General features: G+C 41.7%; 1 protein-coding gene across 2 annotated transcripts in view; it reads left to right on the top strand.

Annotated features, from left to right (window-relative positions):
- nup210 (nucleoporin 210) overlaps positions 1-13,407 on the top strand; it is a 62,934-nt gene that overhangs the window by 15,772 nt on the left and 33,755 nt on the right. For both annotated transcript variants that reach the window (XM_079517844.1, XM_079517843.1), the window contains exons 10-19: positions 117-257; positions 898-1,035; positions 1,750-1,905; positions 2,376-2,589; positions 5,207-5,352; positions 8,021-8,239; positions 10,240-10,413; positions 10,794-10,986; positions 12,027-12,133; positions 13,037-13,141. In XM_079517844.1, the coding sequence (XP_079373970.1) occupies positions 117-257; positions 898-1,035; positions 1,750-1,905; positions 2,376-2,589; positions 5,207-5,352; positions 8,021-8,239; positions 10,240-10,413; positions 10,794-10,986; positions 12,027-12,133; positions 13,037-13,141 (1,593 nt within the window). The remainder of the gene's footprint in view (positions 1-116; positions 258-897; positions 1,036-1,749; positions 1,906-2,375; positions 2,590-5,206; positions 5,353-8,020; positions 8,240-10,239; positions 10,414-10,793; positions 10,987-12,026; positions 12,134-13,036; positions 13,142-13,407) is intronic.

Genomic DNA, 13,407 nt, shown 5'->3' with positions numbered 1-13,407 from the left:
ACTTTACCTCAATATACCTTTTTTTTAAAAATTGTATGTTTTAAGCCAACTAAACAAACTGAACACGAAGCAAAACATCATTACACCTTTGTTGTTTCTCCCTCCCTGTGGTGCAGAATGTACGCATTGACACAGTCTTCCCTGCGGAGTACTTTGAGATTGTGGAGTCTTCAATGAGTGGATCACAGCACCGCGTGAGAGCGCTGAAGGACGGCCAAGCGCTCATCAACGCTGCACTCAACTCTGTCATAGATCAAGTGAGTCTGATTGTTACCTCAAATTAGCCACCAGAGCGTCGTTACTGTGTTAATCACCCAGTTAGTTCTGGCACTCCAGTGGCGAGTGGAGTTCATTTAAAGGAGTTGTGTGGGTGTGTGTGTTCATTTAAAGGAGGTGTGTGTGTGTGTGTGTGGTGTTAAAACATGTTTTTTGTTTTCGTTAAAAGGATAAAGCACTATTTTCCGATGGTAATCATTTCTGTAGAGTGTATGTTCAGCAACAGCTCCTTGTCTTTCCAGGCCTTTAGTAAACTGAAAATAAATGTTCAGGTGGGACACCAATTTCATCCAATCAGGGGAGAGAACATGTTTATCAGCTTAAAATTTGTTTCGAAATCCAATGTTTTCTACAAATTTTCTTTAGTCTCTCCACACCAATTTCACTTGGTCATCCTGTATGAGTTCTGTATGAGAAATTGGTATCTTAACCTGAAAATATTACTGAAGAGCTGCAGAGATGGAGAGACCTTTGTTACTGAACAAACACTACAGCAATTATTACAGAATAAAGTACCTTTTTAACTCTGAGCTTGTACAAGCATAACCAAATGGACTTGCTCAGAGTTAAAGATGGATAAATTGACACTGAGGATTTGACTGTTGTGTGTTTTTGTTTCAGGAGGGAGGGGTTCATGCTCTGACCAGTCCAGTCCACAATGAACAGGACGTGGAAATCTACAACCCCATAGTTCTCAGTCCTGCCATCCTCATGTTTCCATGGCAGCCCAGCATTGGAGCTTACCAGTACACAATACAGGTACGGTAAGCGTCCCAGTTTGAACAGAACATGGTCTTTCAAGTCCTAGCTGGAGAAAGATCTGAAAATTGCACAGTGTTTTACATAATGCCTGAAGAAATAAAAATATAACCAACAGGATAAAAACAAGGCATTTTTTTTCAATGTATTTTTATTGAGGCTCTGAAATTTCACAGCTGTTCAATCGCAATTCAATGTATATAGAACCAGAAGTACCACAATACGGACATTACAATGCACAGACAAAAAACAAAATACAAACACAAAAAACAAGACAAAACGAGTACACCACAGTCTTGACATGATTGTAAAACAAGGCATTTTATTGGCGATGATCGTTCAAGCATCTTGCAAGATTAGCTCTGGACTAATTAAAGACTATTTGAAGTGGTCAAACTAGCCTTAGAATCAATAGAACCTGTTTTGAAGCATCTTTCACAAACATGAATTGTCTCAGAAATGTCATAAAAGCAAAGGTTTATGCCTAAAATATGTCATTTATTTCCAACTGTATGTGCTGTATGTAGAACAGCAGCAACATGGGTTTAATATGATAAAACATAAACATTCATTTCAGTCATGAGATTAAATTTTTTCTTTATTCCATGCATACGCTGACAAATAGTCTTCTTCCTACAGTAACTAGGAGAACCAGTGTGCACAACCACTGTACATTGACACATGCTAACTAACTCTAACTGCTGCTTCTATCAGGCGACCGGAGGCAGCGGCAATTTCAGCTGGTCTTCCTCCAACACGGCTGTTGCCACGGTGACCGTGAAAGGAGTGATGACGACTGTCAGTGACACGGGCGTGAGCACCGTGCACGCTCACGACGTGCGCAACCCCATGCACCACAGCCACATGAAGGTGAGCCTCCGTTCAGTTCAACAGTGTAGCTTGGCTACAATGACAAACCTCTCAAGCTTTCACACAATGCGAGACCCCTCTTTTATGTGATGACACCACATGTCACAGGGTCAAGTTTATTTTAGAGCAGTGGTTCCAGAACTGTGTTTATCTGTGGAACCGAGTCAAACTAAATGTAATGCCTGCATTTCCAAGTGCTTGTCAGGTTCGGGGGTACCCAGTTCAAATATATCATTATTTTGGGGGGTCGTGGCCTGAAAAGTTACTTTGTACTCTTAACCACTTAATATTTAATCATATGACGTATAGCGAAAATACCCGATTTACAAGCTCACAAACAACACGTTGTGATGCGGTGTGACCATACTGTAGGTCGCGACTGTGAGCTTAGATTTGGCTGTTTAAGATGGTTTAATTTAAAATGTCTAGATTGTCTCATGATGATAATAAACACTTCTATCCTGGTTCAGGTGTATGTTGTGGAGCCTGTGGGGATGGACTTCTCTCCCTGTGTGGTAGAAGCCAGAGTGGGCCAGGTGTTGGAGCTGCCCCTCAGGATCTTTGGTTCCCCGGCGGGGGGAGACGGGGACGAGGCAAGCGAGGAGAGGGTCATGCTGACCGACTGCTCCCACGTTGACCTGCTGGTCGAGCAGGAGAACCACGGTGTCTTCCAGCTGCTTGATGGTGAGTCACGTCTGAGTTGCAGTAAATTAACACTTTATTACCTTGCAGAGATCGTTGGTCAGATGTCACGGTTTAATGAAATCACCTGTGTTGGGTTTCTAGCCTGTTAAATTGCAGCCAGAATATTGTTATTTAAAGGGACCATTATACACATTAAAATCCTTTTAGTGTTAAATTAACACCGAAGAGTGTCTGTACAAATTGAACCAGGTGGACCGATAAGGGTGTTAAATTGTAGCCTATTATAGGAATAAACGATTTATATACCCTATATGCAGTATAATTGCCCTATTATCACAAACCAGAGAATGAGAAACGGTCCTCCTCAATCTAAATATTACTTGAATGCTGGGATTGGTACTACCATAGATTAGCGTACCATTGTTATTAATTGGCCAACAACCTTTTGTAGACAGTTGGCGGTAAAGCTCTAACCTTTTTGTAAAAAAAAAAAATAACATTAAATGGAGCCTTTGTTTGCACCATAATAATTTAGCATGTATACTTTGCAGCAGTTAGCCATGTTAAAAGCCAAATAAACCCACCCATGGATATGTCTGCCATGACATGAAGGGACTTATTTTTGTTTGATTGAATACTTTATTAGACACAAATGTATCCAGTCTAAATGTATCATGTATCCAGGCTAAAGGATAACACAATAGTCCCAGGGATCCTATGTATTCAATTCATTAACATAGCATAAAAATAACACAGTATACTATTTACCTACCCTTGTGGTCTAAATCCACTTTTTTAATGAATACAATGTAATTTTGTCCAATATGTATGGTAGAGTAATTAATGTTAGTTAATTAGTGTTAATACAATATAACTTGTACAATTGGGGCGGTTGTATTTTGACTCCCTGCTCTTCTATTGAGACATTTTAGATCGTGTCAAAGGTCATGTCTCACCTAGACACAGGATCTGACATGAATTTTGATGTGATTATCAAAAACAAAATAGGGACAAGTCCAACGTGTACCGCCAACCACATGTTTTGACCTTTTGGCTTTTTTTGAGTGGTGCATCCACTCCTATAGACAGCTATGTGTGTGCCGGGGTCCCTGGCGTGTTCCTGTGGGGTTGGAACTTCCGGGGACCCCCACTCGGAGTTGCACCACTCACTTCACACGAGTGTGATTTCCCCCCCCCCTTTTTTTTTCAAAGCCCACACCGCCAATCACGTGTTTTGACGTGTGTTGTGAGATCTACCAGCTCATGACGCATTATGAGTATGCACTGTTAGAGGTTGACTATTTCCGTTCCAGGTTTTAGGAGTGAAACATGGCATTAATAAGTGGCACAAAAATATAATAATAATAATAAAAAACGTTACAGTGTAAAGGGGAAATGGTATGTTGTGTATAAAGAACCCCCCCCCCCCCATCGATACAATTTCAACTCATGCCGTCCCCCAAGTGTGTTTTCTTTATGACTTTTCGGCAGTACAAATTTTCTATCTCTGCAGATTTGCAAGATCTATGAGTTTTCATTCTGGTATGTTGCATTATGAATTAGATTATTGTGGTACTGTACCTGCCTGGGAACTGATAAATTACCCCTCTCCCCTCCCACCACCACCACCACCCCCCACATCTACAGTATAACAGTTAGTAGTCCTGTGTGGCCCGTTTAGTCTTTATTTGGTACTGTGTCATAACCACATTATTCCTTCCTTTCTCCATCCGTAAATTTCCTTCCCCTCTCTCTGTCACTAAAAACTAACCTTCCGACCTCCCAAAACAAACTCATACGACTACTTCTGGACCTTAAGCCGATGACCCACCTAATTCCAACACACTTTGCTAGTTTGGGATGGCTCGGGGTAGAAGACGGGGTCTCAGCCACAACACTAGAGGGAGCGACCATGATCTGATACCACCACATTTAGAACAAACATGGGAAAGTTTTACTGCTCTCCCATAATGTGGAATGCCCTAACACCATCCCTTAAAGCAGTGGTTCCCAAAGTGGGGTCCGGGGACCTTTTAGGAGGGGTCCTTGAGAGAATTCCATGGGGTCCCCAGCTAAATGATAATTAGGAACCAAATGGACCCGTATGGGTCTGTAACTCAGAGTGTACACATTTGTACACTTTCAGAGTTAAATTAACTTTGATTTTACAATATACATTGGGGTCCCAGAGATAGAAATGCCATTAAATGGGGGTCTGTAGCCTAATCAAACTGGGGGGTCCTTGAAATTAGACGGGTTGAGAATCACTGCTGGAGCCGTACAAATCTTCTCTTATGGGGGTCCTTGGCATATATTTTCTAATGGGGGGTCCGCAGGGTGCAGGCTAATGAGTGTCAATTTGGGGGTCCTTGACGTGAAAAAGTTTGAGAACCACTGCCGTAAAGGATGTGTAACTGGTTTCTTTCAAAATTGGCCTGAGGTACCGGAGGTACATGTAATTTTTCCATTTCTTGTGTACATTGTTGATGACATGTGTACATTTTTATGCTATGTTGATGAACTGAATACATAGGAGGACTACAATGGAAACGAGTCCTCTAGACGTTTTTGTGTTATCCTTCGTAGCTTTAATATCTTCATTTCTGACGAATGAAGTATTAAATCTCTCACTCCCTCCCCTCTCTCCCCCTGACAGGGAGAATGGGTCCGGAGGAGGGCCACTGCAGTGTGGTGCGGGCCAAGGCCCTGGCATCTGGGTACACGGTCCTGAGGGTCAGCTACACCCACGCAAACGTTCATCTCAGTGCCAAGATCACCATCGCTGCCTACCTACCTCTCAGAGTGAGTATGGATTATGTTGTGCTCCCTTCTTCACTCATTGCATGCTCGTCATCGTTCACATTAACCCACTTGAACTGCTAGAACTTAAGGTGAAAACATCGTCAAGCTTACACCTTGGGCTTGTTCTCTGCAAAGATATTTAGCCGGGTCCTTTGGTTCCATTTTTACGTTCTCTCGTCCTTGAAATTAAGCTATTAAACTGGGAAAGCATTTGTGCCATTTTAGATGTTGGCTATATAGCAACATACGTTTTTCAGTAAACTCTTAGAACAGTGGTTCTCAAAAATGACAGATGTACAAGCTGGGGTTCGCGGCCAAATACAATAATTCTGGGGGTCCGTGGCACAAATAAGTTTGAGAACCACTGATTTAAAGGCAGGTCTTTGAGAACCACTGCACTACCCTATGGCCGCCCCCCACAAGGACTCCTCTCTGGGTTTACCTTATCCTCGGGAGGCTCTCAGAATGAATGTGTGTACATCACCACGAATATTCTTGTGGAATGAAGTCCTTGACATTTACTTAGTGGAGGGGGCTCTGCAGTGCCTGGAGGCCAATAATAATCATCCCATCTTTACCCTGCGGTCTTTGTTGTCTTACGCCATTACTCTTTTCAACTCTCTCCTGAGCAGCAATTAGCCTTTCTCTAAATCATCATGGGAGGATGAGCGCACACACACACACACACACACACACACACACACACTCACACACACACACTCTCTCACTTTTGTATTACTATAATTGTGGGGACATTAACATTTTAGAACGGTCATTTTATAAATGCCAGTTTTTACTAATCAAGCCTAAAATCTAGATTTTATAGCCATACCTTGGACCTTGGTTCTCATTTTAAAGTGTTCAATTAGCTGTTTTTCAAAATAATAAAAAAGTGCTAAAAAAGGTCACGCATGATAGTATAGTCACGCACGCACGCACACGCGCGCGCCTTTAATGCAATCAAAACACAGGAGTGTGAGTGTCTGTCTGTAGTACTGGTATTGTGTTGAGTTTGCTGTTGTCGATCCTTTGTGCGGTGCATCTTAATTATTCTCTGGCACTGCTCGCTATAATTTGTTTTCTCCTTGTGTGGTTTGACGGTGCCATAATGGAATGCTTGTCAGCTGTTTGGGGTAGTATAGTGGATTTATATAAAGTGGCTTAATCTCGCAGCATGCATCATTGTCATTCCTACATCATTAAACTGTGGCCCAGCCTACTCATTAATGTTACCTGTTGGCCAGCATCACAACTGTCCATTGTGCGACATGTTGTGCGTTATGTCAGGGGTTCTCAACCCGTGGGTCGCGTCCCCTAGGGGGGTCGCCACATTTTTTTTTGCAACTGAATGGCTGGAAAATGAAAATGAAGAGTACATAGTACACATAGTACATGCATGAACTTTCCTTAATGATTATATCTGGTTTCAGTATTCATTGATCATATATTTTCACTAATATTAACGTTATTTTTGCAGTCAGTTTGTATTGGGGGTGGGGAGGGGAGAGGGGCGGGGGTCGCGAGACATGGCCAAAGCATTTCCGGGGGTCCCCAGCCAAAAACGTTGAACCCCTGCGTTATGTCTCATGTTGAAAATAGCAGATCGCTGTGATGCATTGTGATTGCTTTTTGGTATTTTCTATGCACCACCACACTGTCGGATGATGGTGCCGCTTGCCACTAATTGAAGTGAACTACTCTTAAACATTGCAGCTGTTTCTTTCTTTTCAATTATATTTCTTTAACCCATTAAACTCATTCACCGCCATTCACGTCTTTTGACGTTTCTTTTAGGGGCGGGGGGGGGGGGGGGGGGGTTACACTAGATGCAGCTTTTGGCTAACCTACGTATGATCCACCGTTCAAGCCCCAGTGAAGCGAGGAACAAGGAAACCACGCTAAAACTCGCTTCCCATCCACTTCCATGTTAGAACGTCTATCTCTTCCTGTATCGTTCTACTATAGGGCCGACCATTACATTTTCAATGGGCTCTAACTATGGAACACATGGACGGATTTAGAAGTATTTATAGAAGTATATACTTTTTTTTGCGCTCGCGCAGCGAATGCCTCTCATTATCAACCGTCGGGGATGCAATCATAGTGAAGATGAATATTCTGTGACTACTTAAAATATGAAAAGCGTGGCATGAGGGCTATTTTGGTTAAATAAATATTCTGATTCTACAAACAGTTTTCTGAAAAACTTGTGATGTTTTGTTTATCAGTGGTGCTCAAACTTTTTCATTTCCCCCTGACTCCCCCAGAATTATATGTATTTGGCCGTGGATCTCCATCTCAAAATATTGTTTCCATGGTCCATGGACCCCAGAAGCAAATATTCTAGTTGATTTTTTTTTTTTGAAAAATATTTACTTTAAAAATATATTTTATATATTCAAAGATTTGTAAAAATCTTCATGGTGATTATGAGCTTGTATATCTGATTTAAAAAGAAAAGAAAGTGACACACATTCATGTATCTAAAATGGCACAGATGCTTTCCTGGATTGAATGGGTTAAATTATATTTTTTCAAATCATATTCTTTCAAGCACTTGTTTTGCACTGGCAGCTATACTGTACCTGTAGATTGACCTTTTTTTTCTTTGTTTATTTCCGCTGTGTATTTTTCAGCATGCACTGTTTCATTTCTTTTCTTTCTTCAGGCAGTTGACCCTGTATCCGTGGCTTTGGTGACCCTGGGGTCATCTAAAGAGATGCTCTTTGAGGGAGGCCCAAAGCCCTGGGTTCTTGAACCGTCCAAGTTCTTCCGGACCCTGAAGGCAGAGGATGAGGGCAGCATTGGCCTGGCATTGACCGGTCCATCGACTCACAGCCACAGCCAACACTGGCTCACAGCTACCTGCAGAACTCTGGGAGAGCAGGTCAGAATAGATCCTTACAGCTTACACTCTCCATAACCTGGTTCACCATAGCTTTTCACTATCCATAACCTGGTTCACCATAGCTTTTCACTATCCATAACCTGGTTCACCATAGCTTTTCACTCTCCATAACCTGGTTCACCATAGCTTTTCACTATCCATAACCTGGTTCACCATAGCTTATCACTATCCATAACCTGGTTCACCATAGCTTTTCACTATCCATAACCTGGTTCACCATAGCTTTTCACTATCCATAACCTGGTTCACCATAGCTTTTCACTATCCATAACCTGGTTCACCATAGCTTATCACTATCCATAACCTGGTTCACCATAGCTTTTCACTATCCATAACCTGGTTTACCATAGCTTTTCACTATCCATAACCTGGTTCACCATAGCTTTTCACTATCCATAACCTGGTTCACCATAGCTTTTCACTATCCATAACCTGGTTCACCATAGCTTTTCACTATCCATAACCTGGTTCACCATAGCTTTTCACTATCCATAACCTGGTTCACCATAGCTTTTCACTATCCATAACCTGGTTCACCATAGCTTTTCACTATCCATAACCTGGTTTACCATAGCTTTTCACTATCCATAACCTGGTTCACCATAGCTTTTCACTATCCATAACCTGGTTCACCATAGCTTTTCACTATCCATAACCTGGTTCACCATAGCTTTTCACTATCCATAACCTGGTTTACCATAGCTTTTCACTATCCATAACCTGGTTTACCATAGCTTTTCACTATCCATAACCTGGTTCACCATAGCTTTTCACTATCCATAACCTGGTTCACCATAGCTTTTCACTATCCATAACCTGGTTTACCATAGCTTTTCACTATCCATAACCTGGTTCACCATAGCTTATCACTATCCATAACCTGGTTCACCATAGCTTTTCACTATCCATAACCTGGTTCACCATAGCTTTTCACTATCCATAACCTGGTTCACCATAGCTTTTCACTATCCATAACCTGGTTTACCATAGTTTTTCACTATCCATAACCTGGTTTACCATAGCTTATCACTATCCATAACCTGGTTTACCATATCTTTTCACTATCCATAACCTGGTTTACCATAGCTTATCACTATCCATAACCTGGTTTACCATATCTTTTCACTATCCATAACCTGGTTTACCATAGCTTATCACTATCCATAACCTGGTTTACCATATCTTTTCACTATCCATAACCTGGTTTACCATAGCTTTTCACTATCCATAACCTGGTTCACCATAGCTTTTCACTATCCATAACCTGGTTTACCATAGCTTATCACTATCCATATTTTACTATCCATAACCTGGTTAGTTATCATAAGTCTTCACTGTCCATACACCTGGTTTACCATAGCTTTTCACTACCAATAACTTTGGTTATATCTTAACTTTTAGTTACTTACTCTACCTGATACTCAAGTATATTATTCAGAATTGTGATACAATGAAAATGGTTATGATACACGGGGACCGCATGTAATTCAGACAGGACTACACAGTACGACTACTTCTAAGTTGTACAAGTTCATCAACTTTAGAAATGGCTTTTACGTTAGTGTTACTCTCTGAGTTCAAGTAATTTGAATCAGCACAGTTCAAGTGAGACATTTTAATCAGCACAGTTCAATTAACACAGTTTAATTAACACGGGTCAATTAACAGTTTAATTAACAGCTCAATTAACACAAAACGATGCAAATGTGCCATGCGCATCGCACAGCCATGGAGCTTTTCCCCTGTTGTAAGATTTAACTCTAGAATGCACAATGTTTCTTGTCTCTCTACTAAATATCAAATGTCAAACTTTAAGGCTGTCAGATGTCATACAATCCAAATGCACTCGGATGTATTGTTTACTGTATTGTCTACAGATGCTGGAACACTGAACATGCGTTTTGTTCAATTTTACAGGGCTCCTCATACATATTTTATTCATCAGGTATTTATTGATCATGAATGATGTTATTCATCAGGTGTTGGAGGTGACTGTGGGGAACAAGGCCAGTCTGACCAACCCCTACCCTGCTGTGGAGCCGGCGGTGGTCAAGTTTGTGTGTGCACCCCCGTCCCGCCTGACCCTAGTGCCTGTGTACAGCAGCCACCAGCTAGACCTCAGCTGTCCGCTGCTGCAGCACAACAAACAAGTGGTAAACGATCATATCGTTGCTGTGGGGAAAAAAATCCTTATCTACATATTTTAACTTTTTCTTAAATTAACCTAATTGGGCATACTAGCATCACACAAAAGCATCAGAAGTAGCAGATCTGCAAGCTCATAACGAAGCGTGAAGCGACAAGTTTGGATCTTGTCGATATGCTATTCTTGAATTTGAATCCTGAAAACAGTTTTGGATATATGAGGTTTCCAGATGATATTTTAACTATTTGGTTTTATTTTTCATACTGCGTGATTTCTTTTTTTCTTAAAGATTATTATTTTGTTAAAGTAATGGATTCAATTGGTTTAGTATGATTATCCATTGCACCTCTACTCTTCAATATTAATACACAAATTATTATCATCCAGGTGCCTGTCTCAAATTACCGTAATCCCATTCTGGACCTGGCTGCCTTCGATCAGCACGGCAGGAAGTTCGACAATTTCAGCTCTCTGGGTCTACTGTGGGATTCGACCAAAGTGTCCCTGGCCAGCATCGAACCCTCCATGCCCATGGAGCTGGAACTGCAAGAGGATGCTGGCATACAGAAGAAACTGCATGGTACATACACATCACACCACGCATGCCATTGGCACTGAAGAAACTGCATGGTACATAGTACATACACATCACACCACACATGGCATTGGCACTGAAGAAACTGCATGGTACATAGTACATACACATCACACCACACATGGCATTGGCACTGAAGAAACTGCATGGCACATAGTACATACACATCACACCACACATGGCATTGGCACTGAAGAAACTGCATGGCACATAGTACATACACATCACACCACACATGGCATTGGCACTGAAGAAACTGCATGGTACATAGTACATACACATCACACCACACTTGGCACTGAAGAAACTGCATGGCACATAGTACATACACATCACACCACACATGGCATTGGCACTGAAGAAACTGCATGGCACATAGTACATACATACACATCACACCACACATGGCATTGGCACTGAAGAAACTGCATGGCACATAGTACATACATACACATCACACCACACATGGCATTGGCACTGAAGAAACTGCATGGCACATAAACATCACACATGGCATTGGCACTGAAGCAACTACATGGTACATATACACCACACATGGCATTGGCACTGAAGAAACTGCATGGTACATTCACATGGCACATGGCAACCACATCAAGTGGTTGTTCCTTTTTGTTTCAAGGACCCCAGGTCACTGTGTGTATGCATTACAGCCATGGGCCCCCATTTTGCTAACTTTTTTTGAATCTGTTGGGTGGGCCGCTACCATTGGCGATACTGGCCCACAAATAAGTAAAATACTCAATGTGGTCTCTGTCGGGACCAACATTTTTACTTTTCAGGATTCAAATAAAAAAGTAGCAGATCTACAAGCTGTACTGTAGATCTGATACTTTTGATGCTTTTGTGTGACAGTGACTGTAGTATCAAGTAGGTTTGTTAATTTACCGTATGCAAAAAGAGGAGGTAGGAGGTTTTGCCCGACAGCAACGATATTTAAAAAACAATGTTGAATGTTAATTTATTTATTTTTGTCTTAATGCATCATTAACTTGTTTTTTTCTCAGGTCGTCAGACAGTTCTTGTTCATCATCAGACAGGAATTGCTGCCATCACAGTGACTGCTGTGGATTACCAGGTGTCACATCTTGTGGCAGCCAAAGTTCTCAGACAGGTAATGACCCTAAACAAGTATTTTTTTCACCCAGAAACGCATGACACTGCTGCCAGTGGAACCAGTATTTTAACTACTGACTGTGGTGTCATCTCTGTCCTAAACCTGACCCAACCTGTTTTCCAAGCATTCTAACAATGTTAACAGTAGCTACATTGTTACAATGCAGTCCGGCAGCATTCATTTGTAAAAACCTATTTTAAGGCAGTGGTTCTCAAAGTGGGGTCTGGGGACCCCCCAGTGGTCCTTTAGGGTTCCAACTGTTGAGGAACAGTTTAAACACTTGAGCCCTATTTCATTTTTTGGCTACATGAAAATAGGCTAATATTGTATACCGGTAATCTATTATAACATGTTGTGACTTTGTAGATCGCATACTTTAAAAAAATATTGCCAATCTATTGACAACAATATTGACAGAACCCATTTGACAAAAATAATTGTGTGTGTGTGTGTGTGTGTGTGTGGGTGGGGGTGGGGGTGGGTGGGTGGGTGGGTGGGTGGGTGGGTGTGGGTGGGTGGACAGGAACTTGGTTTGGCTCTTCCCCTTTCTTAGTCCACTTCCTCACAGGTGCTGCTGTGTTTATTTCTACTAACAACACCACTACTGCACATGTTTAGGGAAGTGGTGTAGATTCTTAGCAGTTAAAATCCAGGAAGCAATGTACCTCCCCCTGTATGCTAAGAGATGGATACAACATGCACAGAATGCTCCGTGTGTATTGTCTTAATGTGTGTATAAATAAGGCTGATCATTACATGGTGGTTCCCATTTGTGTCCCTTCTTTGACTTCTGCTTCCTAATTCAGCAGGACAATACCACCCTGCTGTTGTCATAACGTTTACTGTATATGGTCTGTAACCATAGCAACCGTTCTGTTTCATATCTTCCATCCTTGACAGTATGACCCTTTGACCCCTGTCTCGGCCACTCTGGAGCTGCTACTGGTGGAGGACGTGAAAGTCAGCCCAGAAAGCCTAACCATCTACAACCACCCTGACGTGCGGGTAAGACCAGCTCCTGCTGTTACCACTGGTAGAAAGTAACTGTCGGGCAGAGAAACAACCTTTTGAAATGGACCATTTTGCATAATGAGTACCTTACTTTTGGTACTTCTATATTGCGGCTTCAATACCTTTTCTTAAATAAAAACTCTCTTCCATCTCTGGCTGTTAACAAAATGTATCCGTTTCCCATCCGAGACGTTTAAACTGACATAATTGGGTGATCCTCTAGCGTTTGGGTTTTAACTGCTGCATGCTCTCTCAAAAGT

This window comes from Electrona antarctica (genome assembly GCF_951216825.1).
Source record: "Electrona antarctica genome assembly, chromosome: 2".
NCBI classification, from domain to species: domain Eukaryota; kingdom Metazoa; phylum Chordata; class Actinopteri; order Myctophiformes; family Myctophidae; genus Electrona; species Electrona antarctica.
This window is presented reverse-complemented; position numbering and strand designations above follow the sequence as displayed.